Here is a 19,106-nt window from a genome sequence, read left to right on the forward strand (position 1 = left end):
CAAAGACCGATCCATTCTGATCTGTTAACTTGTATTCACGAATTGGGTACTGATGTGAATTCAATTAACCTATTGAATCAGTTTTGGATGAACCTACACAGAATACTTAGCAACCCGATTCAACTATGTCGAAAACCATAACATGGTTCAACTATGCCGAAATCCATATCTTCTACCGTTGCAAGTGTGTTCATATTTACTCATTACATCAACCCGGGTAACTTTTGAGTCTTTCTCTCAGCCATTTACAAAACTTCTTAACTTAAAAACAAAGCCAAACCATCTCAATTGATTTTCTTATAGTTTATCGGTTATTGGGACTGTTACCCTATTTTCGTGAACATGTAGTTCTATAAAACATGGCATGGGATACATAGGGCCATAGTACTTTCGAAGAACACCTCCACTTTACTTTTATTTTGATTAGCACATCTCCATTTTACTATCGAAGCCACAAATGATTCAAGCTGCATCATAAGTAATCACTTGGGCGACTCAACTTGGACAGATAAATCTCCACTGGACACCCTTTAAGCCCTGATTGGAAGCCTACTTTTCATCATCATTCTAATGAGAGATTCTCATTCTAACAATCAGACCAACATAGTTTCACTCCAAAGCAGAAAAAGGATAAGAAATGAATACAAAGAAATAAATACATTTTCATGAATTACCCCTAATATCAGTAACTAGAGATACAATGGAACAGACTGGTAAACTCACAAGTACATGTATAGGCCCGGAGCTTTTGGTCAGTAGATTTGCCGAGAACCCATGAATTAAATAGAGATCGCACATTCACCGCAGAAGAAAAAGACGATTTGAACATGAAAGTAACTGCTGAAGGAATAAAAATCAATGGGCACGTCTTTAACCCCATAATTGGTCTTCAAACTACTACTTTGGAACTCTCCCTTGAGCGATCTTCAGAAAAAAGAGTATCGTACTTCAAGCTTCTTGCTACATCAAAGAAATGGGCAACAGCTTCTTCGGGTGTTCCTACAAGCACCCCATGCCCAAGATTAAGTATGTGACCCTTCTGTCCTGCACATCTCACAACCCTGCCAAAAATAATTCTCTCAGTTTTATCAAAAGGAATACTTTTGGAGTTTTACTCAACCAGTATAATCATCCAAGCCTTTGTAAATATTAATATCAACTCAATTGAGTTAAAACATTAGAAACACTGTTGAATTGGCTTGAGTCTTTAACTTTGAAGGCCTGCAAAGAAAAGGTATGTCCGTCCCCTATCCCCTATCCCCTTTCCTCTCTCAAAAAGTGACTTTTGAAGTGTTTTTGTTAGATGGGTAAGAGTAACGTCTGTTATTGACCATAGTAACCAAGTCAGGATTCGGGAATAAGTCGACAAGGAAAAAATTTGAAAAAAAAAAATCAGAAATATGCATATCTAGCTATGTTGAATGGTGCCGTTCTAGACATTTGTGAGCAACATCCTAGCGTGATTTGCATATCTAGCTATGTTGCACACATACCGCTATGGTCGTCTGACTACAACGCAAGTACACTGCCAGATTTGCCAACCCTAAAATATAGGATTTTTGGACTAGGAATTATATTTTAAACAGTTTAGAACAAAATAATTATTTCTACATAATAAGAATAATAATTAGATAGGTCGGATCTAATAATTTTCAACCATGGATTGGATAGTATTGAAATGATGGAGCATGTTTTGCGTCTCCCGTGAAAATAATAAGGGTTGGATTAATCTAGTCCAGCTCAAACTTCAAATACTCACAGAAACTAACCTTTGAATTTCATCTGTTAAGGCAGGAAGTGGTGAAAAAAGATAAGCTGGGTCTACATTTCCCTGAATACTGATTCCACTCCCTAACCGAAGCCTCCCATCTGCCATATCTACAGTCCAGTCAAGCCCAATAACATCGACTCCGGTTCCTTTCATGCGCTCAAGAAGGCCACCGTTACCATTGATGTAGAGGACTAGGGGTGTTTGAGGGCACTTTTTTCTTACTGCACCAACAATCTGCAGTTTAATCAACCCAAGTCAGAGCTAATATATCTTGCAAATTTAGTATGGTTAAAACTAAAAGCAGACAATTTTCACCAAAAGAAGGAAATCAATTTTTCGATAGTGAGTTAGCAATCATAAGAGAGAGTAGAGTGAAGATCCCGAAAGGCTTCGCACTTCTTGAGAACCTAAGGAATATTTTCAACCCACCCTCTTTGCTTCAAGTACAAGCGTATTTAAAATTAAAAAAAAAAATAGAAATCAAAACCTTCCTACTTATGCATCTTATGCCAGAATAATTCGAGAACAAAAATAGCATAAATTATCCTTAGTTTCATATTTTTTCAGCTTTTGAACTTTACTTGGCCATAAATGCCTATGATATTCGGATACTTTTATTTGCTAATTTTATTCGGATACTCCAATATGCCTAGAGTACTCATGAACACGATACAGTTGCATGGATACTTCTATGTTAATAGTTTTCTCATCTTTATTGTAACATTAGTTAGTTCTCTCGTAACAAATTGCTTCTTTATCTTGTCGGTAAAAATGTGTAGCAAGCTTTACTAATCAAAGCCTTGCAATGTCAGAAGTTCCATTAGTGATGGCATGATTTAGATGCACAAAAACGATAATTAGAAAAAAAGAAGAAGCTGATATTGCATGACACTGGTTTCAAGAACTACATACGGGATTCACGGAAATGAAAAGTCATATCCCTGTTTCCCGTACCAGTATCCTATCTGGGGATCTTACATAGACACAAATAGTCAAATCTTGAGCTGGACAGGCTCATATGACCATAACATCTAGAAGAAAAATCAACATACTTCCATAACTTACAAAAAAGAAAATATCAAATTACCTCTTTAATATATGGTTTTGACCACTGCTCCCACATATCAGGTGGTAGCTGTCCACCCCATGAATCAAAAATCTGTATACATTGAGCCCCAGAATCTACTTGAAAAATGATATAGTCAGCTATCGCTTGTGTCAGATGAGAGAGAAGAGCCCTCAATACATGTGGGGCAGTATGACACATGCTCTTTATAGTTGTATATGTGCGAGTAGTGCCCCCTTCAACTATATAGGTAGCAATTGTCCATGGTGCTCCCACAAAACCCAGCACTGCTGCTTGATCCCCCACCTATATATAAAGGAAAAGTAAGATAATCACAAGCATAGTCACCAAATTCTCCGATTTATTGAAAAAGTCACAATTAGATCGTGACGCTTTGCTTCATCATTTAATCACAACTTTTTCAATAAAGTGTGACTTATACGAACTTCATGATTAAATCGTGAACTTTGCAATTAAATCGGGTTAAAACAAAAGACAAAATTGAAGCACTAGTAAGAGAAGATGACCTTGATGAAGAAGATGGTGATCATTTTATTGATGAAGCATTAGATAATGATGATGTCATATAATATTTTTAAATTTTGAATAGTATATACCTTGAATGTGTTGTGGACTTGTGATTACTTGTTGTGGATGCAAGGATGATATCTGTATAGGGGGTTGGGGAAGAGGGGGGGGGGGGTGGTTTTTTATATGAGATATTTGGTGATATAATATATGAGAACACCACCTAGTATGAACAATTACAGATTTAAGCCTAGCCTGATATTTTCTGATTTTTCCCAAATTGATTTTACAGAATTTGTTGAATTTTTCCCTTGTCGACTTATTTCCAAATACCAACTTGGTAACTATGCGACAAGTAGGCAAACAAAAGGTCATCATTTACATGTTTGGCAAAAAACAAAACAATTATAATACCATATCTAAAATTTACTAATACAATCAGACTTTCCAAGGGAGGGTCAGATGAGTTGGTAGTGAAATTGAAAATTTTACCTCCCGGCGCAAAGTTTGTAGGGATTCCCGCACGAAATAAAGTTTGTCCAAGTCAATGGGATGCAAGGATTTCAACCCCTCTTCAGAACAAATCGGAGACTGAATAACAGGACCCTTTATTTCTTCTATGTCAAACGGAACACCAAATGCAGGTAAAGGTGTAAGTATGTCGGAGAAAATAATAACCCCGTCAGGATTGAAAGCTTTCCAAGGCTGCAAAGAAATTTCCACAATGAGATCAGTTGTCTCGGAGCGCTCTCTGAAGGATGGGTATTTCTCTGCAAGCTTTCTGTAAACAGCCATATACCTTCCTGCCTGACGCATCATCCATGCTGGAGGCCGAGTGACTAGTTCACCTCTTGCAGCCTTAACCAAGAGTGGATCTAGAAGAATATCAAAAGTCAAATTAAAACAAACTCCATATATTTCAAACAAGAAAAGCATTTCATTAGAAATTTAATTACACAATTGCCGGGTGATTTAAAAAACTTTCCAAGTTTAAGGGGCAACACTCTCTTATTGATGATTATCCCATACAATCACATAACAGTAATATTGATCTGAAACATGAAAAGATAATATTATCACATACAATGAGTATTAGAGCTTGGAATTGGACGTATGATTCGATTTCAGGAAGAACTGTACTTCTATCAGTACACCATCTGCGTCCTAAAGCTTTATCTATCTTCATTTTTTTTGCTAGTGTTGCTTCCACTTCTTTAGCCCAAGTTCTACTTTGGTATGTGTGCTCTCGAATCTTTTATTTATCTCCTCCTATTACCAAGTCTCTTGCTTGGTCTTCATTTGATAGGTTATTCCAGAAATTATTAATCGAAGGCCACACAAGAGACTTGGGACAAAGAGAAGATAAATAACTGATTCAATTGCACACATAATTCTGTAGAATTAGGGTCTAAAAATTGAAAATATCATTATAAAAGATGAAGACAGCAGGGCATTAGTATCAGATGGTATTATAGAGAAGCGTAGAAATGCAAGACAAGTTTTGAATTTTGTTGGCTAACTAAGTGGTTCACAAATATTTTGAAGACTGAAAAGATGACAAATGAATGGAGAAAAGTATTGTAGTACCTACATAAGAACAAAGAAGATCTAGAACTATACAAACTATCGGGCAATCGATCTACTTAAGAAGAAATTGTGGGAAAGAGTGATAAAAGAAAGAACACAATAAAAAACAACGCTATCAGAGAACCAATTTGTTTGTACGCCAAATAGATCAATTATCGAGGTAATCTTTCTATTTCGATAAATGATAGATACATTTATAGAAAATAAAAAGAATCTTTATGTGATTTTTATTGAATTAGATAAAGCATATAAAACATTACCTAGATAGTTAATTTTGTGGTTATTAAAAAAGAAGCGAGTCCCAAATGGATTTATTGACAAAATTAAGGACATTGTATGGGAGGGTTGTGATAGAAGATTGAAGAAAGTAATTGTCAAGTCTCTTTTTGAGAGTTTGGCAGATATTTATATTAATAAAAGAGTTAATGGATATAAATGCCCTTACACATAAGAAACAAAAATAAATAAAAACTATTACTAAAACAACTAGGATTGAAATAACTAGATTATTTTCAATACTCCCCTTTAAGCTAGGGAAAATATATCAACTAAACCTACCTTGACAAGATGAGAATTAGTGACAGAAGGACCAATAGACTTCGTAAACATGTCAGAAGGTACAAAGACTGTCTGAAGATCACCAGATTGAATTTTCTCTTTAAGAACATCAACCTCAATATGCTTAGATCTTTCGTGAGGAACTGAGTCAGAAGCAAGTATGATAGCATACTTGTTGTCACAAAAACAAGTAGAGGAATTAAAAATAGGAAATCATAACTCTGTCAGCAAAGATCAAAGCCAAATAAACTCACATGTGTCAAGGGCCATATCATGATACTTAGCTTCAACAAAAGAATGAGAAACCACATTTTGTTTCTTACTTTTCCACGAGTTGGGTTATTACCATATAAAGTACAGAAACCAGAGGTAGATCTCATATCCGTAAGAGAACCAACATTTGTGAAACAAGACAAATGTGGTTGAGTAGTGGAAGAGTAGAAAAGCCCAAGATCAGGATTCAACTTTAAGTAATGAAGAATACGATAAACAACATCAAGATGAGAAGTATGCGAAGTATGCATAAACTAACTGACCACACTAATCACAAAAGACAAATCCGGTTTAGTGTTAGCCAGATAAATCAGACAACCTACGAGTCTCTGATAAGAAGAAGGATCCGATAAAAGATCACTAGATTCGGTATGAAAACGATGATTCTGATCCATAGAAGAGGAAGTAGACGACAACTAAGCATCTTAGTGTCTTGAAGAAGATCTAATGTGTATTTGTACTGAAATAACAAAATACCATGGTGAGAGCGAGTCACTTTTATCCCCCAAGAAGTACTTAAGTGGACCCAAGTCCTTAACCTCAAAAATATGACCCAATAACATCTTTACCCTATCAATCCACTGTGTATCATCTCTGGTTAAGATAATATCATCTACATACATTAGAACAATAGCACAACGACCATCCAAACTTCGATGAACAAAGCAAGTATGATTTAAGTGACATCTGGTAAACTCCATAAACAAAATAACTATGAAATATCTATGACCATTAAAAACAGTAGCAAGGGAAGGTCCCTACACATCAGAATGAACTAAATCAAATATTGCATTAAACCGATGTATACGAGGAATATAAAAAGTACGTGTGTTTAGAAAGTTCGCATACAAAGCATTGAAATTTGTTTCCACTACAAATAGTTTTTAAAGCAGGGAATAAAAAACATAAGTGCTAAAAATTGGCATGTCCTAACCGAGCATGACATAAATCTAGAATCTTAGATGAAAATGTGTGGCTCCCAGAAGACGGAAGCCGGAACAACAGTAGGCTGAGATCCAAACAAGTACAACGCATCCCTCTCATACGCTTTGCCAAAAATCTTCCTTGAAATCAGGTCCTGAAAAATACAATGAGTGAGAAAAAAAGTAACTGAGCAATTTAGAGATTTAGTAATACTACTCACAGACAAAAGATTAAGAGATAAGTAAGGACATGAAACACAAAATCTAGGGAAATCCTGAAGGATAAAGGGATGATGCCTTGTTGTGGATAAATGTAAGAGACCCATCAACAAGGCGAACCTCCCTATGAGTAGTAAGAAAAGTAAAAATAAAATGATTAGACTCACCGGTCATGTGATTAGAGGCATCAGAATCAATAACCCATGCTAGAGGAGTAGAGTCAGACTGAATGATGTGAAAAACAGATGATGTACCCAGAGGCGTAGTAACTAAGACCACAGTTGAAGATGAGTGAGTATGAGGATGAATCTAATCGTGGACAATAGTGACAATCTAAGTCTGTACCTGTTGCAAATCACTAGTGCCAAGTGAAAAAGGAGGATCAGTGAAAGGAATGGATGACGACTCCACTATAGCAACACGGGGAATAGACTGTCCCAAAGACGGAGTCGCTGGAGATCACAACAGATGAGGATAGAGATGAAAACAACATATTTTCTCATGGTCAGTCTTCCCACAAAGACTGCAAATAAGGCCATTCCTTTTATCACGACCACGACCACGGCCACAGCCACAATTCGCAGATCCCGAGGTATGAGAGTTGGAGAAACTCAAGTCGGCTGCTAGAGTCATTTGATCTGAGCTGGAGTAAAAAGAATACCAAGGACCTGAGTCCGAGAAGAAATAATATGAAAACGCTCATCACTGTCAATGGTGTCAAAGTCGCAAATATCTCAAATAAAGAAGGTAAAAGAGATGTGGAGAATCTTTGTCCGAAGTGCCTCAAACTCAGGACGTAAACCCATGAGAAACTGGTAGATTTGACGTCGAGCAATCATCTTAACCACATACCCGGCTGTCTCTACAGACAACTCAACCATAAACTTATAATGAGAAAATTCCTCCCAACGTGATTGAAGAAATCCAAAGTAATTAGTTACACTCTGAGTCCCTTGGGTAGCCTGGGTAATGTCTCGATAAAGCTTATAAATGCATTGAGTGCTGAACACAAAGATGAGATAACCTCATGGTACATGAACATGGTATAAATGTGATGCTACATGGAGTTAAATAGCCACCCAAGGATAATGCAGTTGTCGATCTCCCATGGTTCAAATTTGGGATTAGTAAGGGGTGATTTAGTAATGGTGATTGAGAGCCATCTAGATTTCCCTCTACTGCCCAAATAAATTTGCATAGATTGAGACCATGACTGAAAGTTTCTACCATCGAGAAGAGCAGTGGTAATATATTGAGCTGAAAAATTAGCCCCAAGAATAGTGTTGGAAGCCGTGGTAGCTTCGAAGTCATTACTTTGGCTTGAAGGCAAGTCTACGTGGACTTTGAAACCCGAGAGGGAATAAGCCATAAATCAACAAATAGTTATAGTTCACAAAAAATAGACCTAAAGAAAAATCTCGCAGTAGCAAAATCGCAGAACACCACTCTGTTGTTGTTGTCATAGGGTTTTCAAACACACCACAAACACTCCAAAAACACTAATGCTTCTATCGCAGATCTTCAAAAAACACCCCAAGTTTTGTCGCAGGTTTTCAAAGATGTTGCAGTTGCTGCCGCGGCTCTTCTCAATTCCTACATAGTTACCAAGTTGGGGTTCAGGAATAAGTTGGCAAGGGAAAAATCTGGTAAAATCGGAAAACATCAAAAAAAAAAGTCGAGAAAAAATTGTGCTTGGTTAGGGCTATGTAATTAGTCCTACTAGTGAGTGTTCCTATATTATATCATTAAGTTCCATATTAAACTAGAATGATAAATCACCAATTCCCATATTGATATCATTATGCATCCACAAACAAGTAACCACAGATCCACAAATCCACAACATATTCAAGGTTTATATTTTTCAAAATATAAAAAAAGATGACAATTATGAGTCCGAATTAAGATTCCTTAACAGATCAAAAACATCAAATCAATGTCATTCTCATTTGCATCCTCATTATTTTTGCATTGTTCGTGATTTAATCGTGAATTTCGTAAAAGTCACGTATTATTAAAAAAGACATGATTAAACCAGGGAAGGAAAAAGTCATGATTTAATCACGACTTTTTCAATTAGTCAGAGACTTTGACAAATATGCCTATAGTGGGTGTCACAAGCCTCCACAAACCTTATTGCTGCTGTTGCAGGTCTCCAAAGGCACCCAGGTGGTGTCGTAAGCCTCCATAGGCTCTGTTGCTATCCATAGACCTTCCTGCTACTGTCGCAAGTCTCCAAAGGCACCCTAGGTGTTGTTGCAAGCCTCCACAGGCTATGTTGTTGTTGTCGCAGGTCTCCAAAGGTACCCACAGGCTTTGTTGCTACCCACAGACCTTGCTGGTGCTATTGCAAGCCTCCACAAGCTATGTTGGTGCTATCGTAGGTCTCCAAAGGCACCCTAGGTGCTGTTGCAAGCTTCTATAATCCTTGCAGGTGCTGTCGCAACTCTTCAAAGGCATCCAACAGTACAACTTAAGGATAATCTTGGGGAGAAACACTAACGTAGGGAAAAAACGAATCGAAAAAGCCTATCAAAGGCAGAAACCCTATCGTAGGGTAAGATGCACAACGCAGAAAACTATTGTAACATGTGATCAAATCCCTATCGCCACATGCGATAAAGGGAATAAGAAACAAAAGGAAAAAAGGCCCCCGAAGGGGAGAAGGTCTAACAAAACGGCTCTACATTAGTAGGTCTCAAGGTCTAAGGATTAAAGGGGAGAAGAAGGGGTGAAAGACAAAGGGGGAACCAAGGAGGGGGGATGAAAATCCCTGAGCTCTAAAATACATTGAAGAATTGAAGAAAGTAATTGTCAAATCTCTTTTTGAGAGCTTGACAGATATTTATATTAATAAAAGAGTTAATGGACACAAATGCCCGTACACATAAGAAATAGAAAAATAAAAGCTATTACTAAAACAACTAGGATGAAATAACTAGATTATTTCCAATAGTGACTAGTGTCAAACAAATGGTGAATGAGATAAATGTGTTCTGAGTTATGACTTACATTAAAGATCGACTTTGAGCCGGTAGTTATTTGCTCCAATTATGGTGAATTAACTACTCATTTCCAAGAGCTAGTTCCTTAAAGCATGTCATTTGCAAATAATGAAGTGTTAGTCGATAAGACTAGAGAGAGAGCCTAATCTTGATGATTTGATTAAATGTGGTTTTCAACTCCAAATTTTTGCTTCCTTTCCAAAGGAATAGGGAATTAGGGAATTACATTCTAATTCGCAACCCTTTCTCAGCTTGTAATTGGTCCCATTTCCTTTTTTTTCCAATTGAATTGGTGTGTTTTTTTTTTTTTTTTTCCTTTGGAGGTTCTGTCCTTGTTTTTTGAGTGCACTCATAATGTTTTCTCCAAAAGGAAGAGATACTTGTGGGTTATTCTTCCTTTTACTGTATGTGGGGGCTCTGAAAAGAGAGGAACAAAATGGTGTTTCAAGGAGAGGAAAAGACCCTCCAAGAGGTGATACTAGATATTTTGGGCCTGTTTTATTTTTGGAGCAAGTTAAGCAAGGATTTTGAAGTAGTGTTCTTTGAGGACTTTGTTTTTAAGTGGGATTTTCTTTGCCATGTTTAGCTTGCTGGTGGGCATGATACTATCTTAAGTTGTTTGTGTTTCTTTGTTTTTTTACTTATTTGTTCTTTGTTCTCCTTGTACACCTCAGCCTTTGTTTTGTCTCTTCTTTTAAATAATTTTTTCTAATTAAAAAAAAAAAAAAAAAAAAAGATAGTCAATGCAAAACTAAAACTATAGAGAACTACTTTTGAGTTTGAGAACTACTTTTGAGGGCTTTAGAATAAGACTATCTAACATCAAGTATATGGGTACAATTGCAGTAATGACACTCATGGAGAATAACTTCTTGTGAAATTGATGATTAGAAGATACCAAAAAGAAATTATTTTTGTTATGTAGGTTCTATTATACATACAAATAAAGGTATTGAAGAGGATGTTTCCCATAGAAGTATAAACACATCCAAATCAAACTAAAAGAAAAATCTTATAAGACAATAGTAAAACAAGGTAGTTTTATGGAGCTAAACATTGAGCAATCAAGTTAACGAATTGAATGTAATTGAGATGGATTACAAAGAGAGATAAATTAGTAATAAAAGCATATATGAAAGATATAGACATAGCCCCCAATAAACTAAGAGAAAGTCAATTAAGATGGTTTCCTCACGTGCAATGAAGACCGATTAATATTCCCGGTTGGAATGAACGTACAAGTTGAAAGTTCTAAAGAACAGGATGAAGTCCCAATAGAACATGGATTGAGGTAGTGAAAGTGTATACGAACACACTTGCAATATCAAAATACATGGATCTCTAGGCAGAATTAATGAATAGAGGAACATGATTAATTTTTGTGATCAGGCTCAATTATCTGATTCGAAGTTAAAACCTAAATCTAGCACTATGTAAGGAAATAAAAACTAAGAACACACTATGTGTTGGAGATATTATGTGTTCTTGAAACAAATATTCTAAATCCATAAAACAGATTGTAGAAAGTGTAGATTAGAAAAAATTTATCGATTTTAATGTGACTGAGGCATGGAAGAGCCGTTGTCCTTAAAACCAAATTCACACCCCTTTAAGATGATAGCCACAGTGCAAAAGGATCCGACGGTTGGTTTCCAAGATTCAACAGTCACGATCTTGCTAGTTGTGCACTCGAAAGTAGCAGGTCTACAATGAACTCAATTGGTATAGTATGAGCAGCGAGAGATTTAGAGTAACTCAAACAGAGAAGAAGTAAGAGATCAGAAAGTTATTTTCTGTGCTCTAACCTCTATGGCATACATTTATAATATAGTGGAAAACCTAACAGTACAAAGAAGCCCAACGAATTAATGGATTAAAGAGGGAGATAAATGACCCAAGATGTTTGGGCCTTAAATGATCTGTTTCTGAACGATGGAGGATCCAACTGGTTAATATACATTAATAATAACAGTTAGTTAAAATGGACCAATCAAATTTTAGCAAAAATTGACCTTTCACGAGCACCCACGTGAGACTTAAATCCGAGATTTGCACTCCCCTTAAGCGCATGTCGCATGCGCACACACGCATTAAGGTTTTTCGACGAGTTAACCCCAAACACAATGGACTGTAGTCCCATGGTACCTTGAGCCCCTATATGCACGGGAGGTCCACTCTCTTTCTCATCCATATTCAAGCAACTGAGAGAGTGGGATCTTTTATTAGGTGGGTACCACTCTTGTATTTATCTGATGTGGGACTAAAATTTGGAAGAGTTGTCACTACAATTCTCATAAACAAAAAGTTAAGAGAATTTTTTACTTTCAACTTGTACAATAAAGGGAAAAACACTTTTAGCTTATGTTTTAACAATTGAGGAAATCTCTATATTTTACAAATAGCATTCAAGAGGTCTTGAGTTCAAACATTGTCCCCAACAAAACACAAGAATAGATTACATGATAAAACTATGAATTTATCAACAATCCCCACAGATTCATAATTAAAGGGAAAAGGAAATGCTGCTTGTACAAGATGAAATATCAGATATCTAATGTCGATGTCTTTTGGACTTAATCAACTTTTAGTATAGATAGACAAAACTCACAGGGACTTGGTGTAACTACGTCACTTAAGCCTTTCCCTTTTAGTGTAAGTTAACTATCATATCATATATATCTTTCTTTCTAAGTCAATCGAGTTCTTATTATTTGACACTTTTCGGCTATGTATCGAATCTTTGTCTTTTCATGAATGCTCTAGAATACTTGCCCATAGTATTCATAGGAAGCGGCCCCACTCCCACATTCACATAGGTAAGTCCATCAAGTGTGTTCTATGACCATTACACACCACCCAAGAAGACTATGGACTTTATTAAGAACTTTTGTTCATCCTTAACTCGTCATAGAGAAGTACTACTCAACACCGTAGGAAATGGACAAAAAGTTTGTTAACTCCTTTTCACTAGTGCTTCACCAATTAGTTCAGTCACTTGTTATTACCCATTGAATCCACTTCTTGTTATCTCTATTCATGTAGAGTGAGTTTCCATCACAGACTAATTATTTATATAGGCATTAGTCCCATTTCCCTTGATGATTTACTCATTAACCCTCTAGTTAGTGGTTTTGTTAACGGATCTGCTAGGTTATTTTCTGACCTGACAAAACCAATATCAATCACACCATCTGTCATTAGTTGTCTTACTATATTGTGTCTTAGCCAAATGTGTATACTCTTATCATTATATATATGATTTTTAATTTTTAGCCTTGGCTACAGCTGCCTGGTTATCACAATGAATGGGTATTGAAGGCATTGGCTTTTCCCATAAAAGAATATCTAGTAAAAGATTTCTCAACCATTCTACTTCAGTTCCTGCCAATTCCAAAGCAATGAACTCTGATTCCATAGTTGATTTGGACATGCATGTCTGCTTAGAAGATTTCCAAGAGACAACTCCTTCACCTAGTGTAAAGATATAACTACTAGTGGACTTAGCTTCATTGGATTTTAAGATCCAATTAGCAGCACTGTACCCTTCAAGTAAATTTGGACTTCCATTAAAATGTAAGCCCAAATCCATGATTCCCCTAAAAAATCTAAAAACCCTCACTAAAGTTGTCCAATGATCTCTACTAGGATTATTGGTGTATCTGCTTAACACCTCCACAACAAAAACTATGTCCGGGTGAGTACAATTCATCAGATACAATAAACTTCTTATCATTCTTGCATACTCCTTTTGTGACACACTATCATCTCTATTTTTCTTTAATTTCATGTTAGGATAAAAAAGAGTTAAAACGGATACACTATCAAAATGCCCAAACTTTTTAAGTACTTTTTCTACTTTTTAAGTACTTTTTCTACATAATAGCTTTGAGATAGGACATACCCTTCATCTTTCTTTGTGATTTTAATTCCTAGCATGACATTAACTTCTCCTAAGTCTTTCATATCAAACTTAGAGTTTAAAAAAGATTTGATATCTTCAACTACTTTAAGACTAGTTCCCATGATCAACATATCATCTACATACAAACAAATGACCACACCAGTCTTACCTCTAAATTTGCTATAAACACATTTATCACAATCATTGAAGACATACCCACTAGATTTAAGCACATAATCAAATTTCTGACTTCATTGCTTAGGTGCTTGTTTTAGTCCATATAAGGACTTTACAATTCTACAAACTTTATTTTCCTGACCATGTACCACACACCCTTCTGGTTGATCCATATAGATTTCTTCTTCTAAATCACCATTTAAAAATGTTGTTTTGACATCTATTTGGTGAATAACTTGCTTATATATAGAGACTAGGGCAACCAAGACTCTAACTATAGCAATTCTGAAGACTGGAAAATAAGTATCAAAGAAATCTACCCCCTCTTTTTGTTTAAAGCCTTTAGCTACTAACTCGCTTTAAATTTGTCTATGGACCCATCTATTTTTAATTTCTTTCTAAAAATCCATTTGCAACCAATAGGTTTGGTGCCTTCAGAAAAATCAACTAACTCCCAAGTATTGTTTAACATAATTGACTCTAGTTCACTATTAATAGCTTTTTTCCAAAAGACTGCATCAGAAGAAGTCACAACCTCTTGGTAAGTCACAGGATCGTCATCTACTAAGTAAGTATAAAACACATCTCCTAAGTTAGTTTCTTTTCTAACTCTCTTACTTCTTCTAATTTCTATTTCTTCTACTACCTCAGTGTGATCTTGTGAAGAAGCTTTAATTATTGATCTTTCACTAATGTTCTCAATAGGGATTTTCACTAAGATTCAACAGGGATATTTTTCACTAAGATCTTTTACTAATGATCTTTCCCAAGTTAGTTTCTTTTCTAACTCTCTTACTTCTTCTAGGTTCTATTTCTTCTACTACCTTAGTGTGATCTTGTGAAGAAGATTCAATTATTGATTTTTCACTAATGTTCTGAACAGGGATATTTTTCCTTTTAGCATCCAAGGATGTTCTATCCTTCATTGGAAAAATACTTTCAAAAAATTCTTAATCTAGCTTCAATTATAACATTAGCTTCATAATCATTTCCATTTGACCTCAAAGTTAAAAATCTATATGAAGAACTATTTTCTGAATATCCTAAGAATGCACAGTCAACGATTTTAGGACCTATCTTTTTCTTTTTGGTTTCTGGGAGTCCTACCTTACACAAACACCCCCACACTTTAAGGTAACCTAGGTTAGGTGCATAACCCTTCCATAACTCATAAGGAGTTTTTCCTAATTTCCTATGAGGAATCCTATTAGTAATATGACAAGCAATTAAAATAGCTTCTCCCCATATGTTAAAGGGAATTCCTGAATTTATAAGTAAAGCATTCAACATCTCTTTAAGTAACCTATTCTTTCTTTCTGCTATACCATTTGACTCGGGAGAATATAGAGGAGTTACTTCATGAATAATTCCATTTTGTTCACAAAATTGACTTAAAATATTTGACTCATATTCTCCTCCTCTGGTTGATCTCAATTTTTTTATTTTCCTATTAAATTGATTTTCTATCTTATTTTTATACTTCAAAAACATATCTTCTGCTTCATTTTTATTTCTTAGAAGATAAACTCTCATATATCTAGAATAATCATCTATAAAGGTAATATAATACCTTTTACCTCCCTTTGAATCAAGGTTCTTAAAGTCTCCTTAATCACTGTGTATAAGACTAAGAAGTTCTGACGTGGTTCTAGATACATTAAGATGTGGTTTGTGGGTAAACTTTGATTCTACACAAATTTCATATTTTTCATACTCTTTAATTTCTAGATTTGGTAGAATCCCTAAATTCTTTAATTTCTTTAATTTTCCTATACTAGTGTGACCTAGTCTAACATGCCAAAGAGAAGTAAACTCAATAAGATATGCAGAAGAAGTACTTTCATTCATAACATTCAGTACAAAAAGTCCCCGATTAGAATACCATTTTCCTAAAAATACCCCATTTTTAGTCGATAAGAGTTTATCAAATTTAAAAACAAGTTTCACTCATGCTTTGTTCCAGAGAGAACTAGAAATTAAGTTTCTTTTAATAACAGGGACAAAAAACATCAGTAAGCATCAATGTCTTTCCAGAAGTCAGTTTGATCAGTACTTTGTCTTTTCAAGCAACTTGAGATGTCCTTGAGTCTCCTAAGTAGACTACCTCATCCCCTACTGGATTATAAGAGGTAAACATCTTTCTGTTTCCACAAACGTGCCTTGTAGCACTAGTGTCAACAACCCACTCCCTTGTGTTTTCCACAAGGCTGACCTCTGAAATAACTACCATTATAGTGTCTCCGTCCGTCTCTGTCATGTTCACTACATTCTGCCTTGGTCTTTCTTTAGTCTTCTTGAACCTACACTCCATAGCGAAGTGTCCAGGCTTTCCACGGACATAGCAATTTCCTTTAGGTTTCTTGAATCCACTAATGTTCTTTACCTTAGTTTCATCCTTCTTGAATGTCTTCTTTGGCTTGAATTTGGTGAACTGAGAACCCCCTTTGACAAGGTTAGCTTTTGTAACATGTTCCTTTAATTTTCTGTTGTTCTCTCTTTGCCTACTGATTTCTTCTATGTTGATGTGAACGATGAGATCTTCAAGGGTTGTCTTTCTTTTTCTGCCTTAAGTTTGTTTTGTATTCATTCCAACTTGGAGGTAATTTTTCAATTAGAGACCCAACAACAAACTGTTCAGGTAACTTAATACCTTCATAGGTTAATTCGTGAACAATATTTTGAAATTCGGTCACTTGGTCCATAATCGATTTTCCATCAATTATTACAAACTCTAAAAATGTTTTCACTACATATTTTTTAACCCCTGCATTTTCAGTTACATATTTTTTCTCTAAAACCCCCCATAATTCTCTAGATGTCTCATATACACAATAAATGTCATACAGGGTGTTTACAAGACAAGATAAAATGTAATTTCTACAAATCTCATATGCTTTGTTCTAGTTTTGTAGGTTGGGATCTGTTTCTATCGGTTTTTTCCCTTCAGAACAAATAAAACATTTAGGACTTCAAGGAAGAACAACATTTTTTGGCTCCATCTTTAATAAAATATTTATTTCCTCAATTATTGAAACATAAGCTAAAAATGTTTTTCCCTTTTTTGTATAAGTTGAAAGTCAAAGATTCTCTTAACTTTCTTCTTTGTGAGAATTGTAGAGATAACTCTTCTAAAATTTAGTCTCACATTGGATAAATACAAAAGTGATGCTCACTTAATAAAGGATCCCACCTTTTCACTTGCTTAAATGTGAATGAGAAAGAGAATGGACCTCGCGCACACATGGGGGCCCAAGGCATTTTGGGACTGTAGCCCATTGTGTTTGGGGTCAACTTGTCGAAAAACCTTAATGTGTATGTGCGCATGCAACACACGCGCAGGGGGGTGTAAATCTCTAATTTAAGCCTCACGTGGGTGTGCGTGAAAGACCCATTTTTACTAAAATTTGATTGGTCCATTTTAACTAATCGTTATTATTAATGTGTGTTGACTGTTTAGATCCTCCAAAGTTCAAAAACAGATCATTTAAGACCCAAATATTTCGGGTCATTTTATCTCTCTCTTTAATATATTAATTCGTTGGGCTTCTTTGTACCGTTGGATTTTCCACTATATTAGAGAAGTATGCCATAGAGGTCAGAACATAGAAAATAACTTTCTGATCTCTTACTTCTTCTTCTTTATTCGAGTTACTCTAAATCTCTCGCTGCTCATATTAGACCGAGCAAGTTCGTTGTAGACCTGCTACTTTCGAGTGCACGATTAGTATGATCATGACTATTGAATCTTGGAAACCAACCACCAGATCCTTTTGTATTGTGGATATCATCCTAAAAGGGCGCAAATTTGATTTTAAGGACAACGGCTCTTCCGTGTCTTAGTTACATCAAAATTGATAAGTTTTTTTCCAATCTACACTTTCTACAATCTATTTTCTAGATTTAGAATACTTGTTTTAAAATCATAGAATATCTCCAACAATCTTAAAACCAAATTATCTTTTTGTTTTGCTTCTTAAGACATGCATTTTAAACCTGAACACGTGAAACCAGACCTACTAAAACCAGAACCATTTAACAGAAAATAACTTTTTGATCTCTTACTTCTTCTCTGTTTGAGTTACTCTAAATCTCTTACTGCTCATACTAGATCGATCGAGTTTGTTATAGACCCGCTACTTTCGAGTGCATGACTAGCAGGATCGTGACTGTTAAATCTTGGAAACCAACCGTTAGATCTTTTTGCACAGTGAATGTCATCTTTAAGGGGTGCAAATTTGGTTTTAATGACAACGGCTCTTCCGTGCCTCATTCACATCAAAATCGATAAGTTTTTTCCAATCTACACTTTGTACAATCTGTTTTCTGAATTTAGAATACTTGTTTCAAGAACACAGAATATCTCCGACACCATGAACATCAATATCAACTGGCGCAAAAATGTTGATCCAGCCTTTTGTCTAAAAACCAAGAACACCGTAGACATCACATTTTAGGGCATAATTGGATCAAATTTCGTTCTCTTTCTTCAGAAATAGATACCGAAAGACAATTATTGAAGATAATTTTGAGAAGAAATGGAAATGAAGTAGCAAACCAGAAGCAGCGAGGGTCGCCCTTGGAATTCTTTTTTGGATGAAATTGGTTTTATAGGAAACTTTAGTTCGAATTCCTCCATTTGAGAGAAACCCAGGCTGTTCGAACCAGCTTGAAGAGCTCCAACCGATTGAACAACAGCTGCTGCTCACATTGAAATTTCAAGTCAGAATTACAACAGAAACCGTAGAGAGAGAGAGAGAGAGAGCGAGAGAGAGAGAGAGAGATGTTTGGGAACCTCGTTAGAGAGCAGGAACTCATTTGAGAAGACTTGGCAAAGATGTTGTTCTTCAGCACTTCTTCTCTCTCCTTATCTCCTTTTCAGGTTTCAGGCTCTCAACGTCTATCTTTCAGTGCTAGAGATAGAGGGGAGATCTCATGGTGCAACGCATGTGTAAATTTCTCTTATGTGGTATCGCCCCTAGGGCTTAATGGATCGGATCAGACCTGAAATCCATTCAGAAAAAACGAGTTCGGATTAACGATGGTTAAATACCCAACCCAAGTAACTTATCTTTATTAATTTGTATGGTTACTTTCATGA

At 35.7% G+C, this 19,106-nt stretch overlaps 1 protein-coding gene across 5 annotated transcripts; it reads right to left on the reverse strand.

Moving 5' to 3' along the window:
• Window positions 1–638: 638 nt before the first annotated feature.
• On the reverse strand, window positions 639–18,959 carry LOC147391034 (uroporphyrinogen decarboxylase 1, chloroplastic-like). Of its 5 annotated transcripts, none has more exons than XM_086458064.1 (6): window positions 18,801–18,959; window positions 18,564–18,706; window positions 3,858–4,240; window positions 2,859–3,143; window positions 1,770–2,005; window positions 639–1,061 (listed from the first exon to the last, which is right to left on the reverse strand). In XM_086458064.1, the coding sequence occupies exons 1-6, from the start codon at window positions 18,821–18,823 to the stop codon at window positions 890–892; spliced, it is 1,242 nt and encodes a 413-aa protein (XP_086314190.1). In that variant the 5' UTR covers window positions 18,824–18,959; the 3' UTR covers window positions 639–889. The 5 variants fall into 5 exon arrangements, with proteins under 5 accessions (XP_086314190.1, XP_086314191.1, XP_086314192.1 ...); XM_086458065.1 differs by having other exon boundaries at window positions 18,564–18,703; window positions 18,801–18,958; XM_086458066.1 differs by lacking the exon at window positions 18,801–18,959 and adding an exon at window positions 6,718–6,861 and having other exon boundaries at window positions 18,564–18,704.
• Window positions 18,960–19,106: the final 147 nt, after the last annotated feature.

Source organism: Akebia trifoliata, chromosome 11 (genome assembly GCF_017979445.1).
Source record: "Akebia trifoliata isolate Shusen 1 chromosome 11, ASM1797944v1, whole genome shotgun sequence".
Taxonomy (NCBI): Eukaryota; Viridiplantae; Streptophyta; class Magnoliopsida; order Ranunculales; family Lardizabalaceae; genus Akebia; species Akebia trifoliata.

Bases quoted from the DNA above. Each gene is read 5' to 3' on its own strand.
- LOC147391034 (XM_086458064.1), bottom strand. From the start codon at position 18,823: ATGAGTTCCTGCTCTCTAACGAG. The intron at 4,241-18,563 runs GTTTGCTACTTC...ATATTCTTCTAG, and splicing joins GGCGACCCTCGCTGCTTCTG to ATCCACTCTTGGTTAAGGCT. The intron at 3,144-3,857 runs GTAAAATTTTCA...CTTTATATATAG, and splicing joins TACAAACTTTGCGCCGGGAG to GTGGGGGATCAAGCAGCAGT.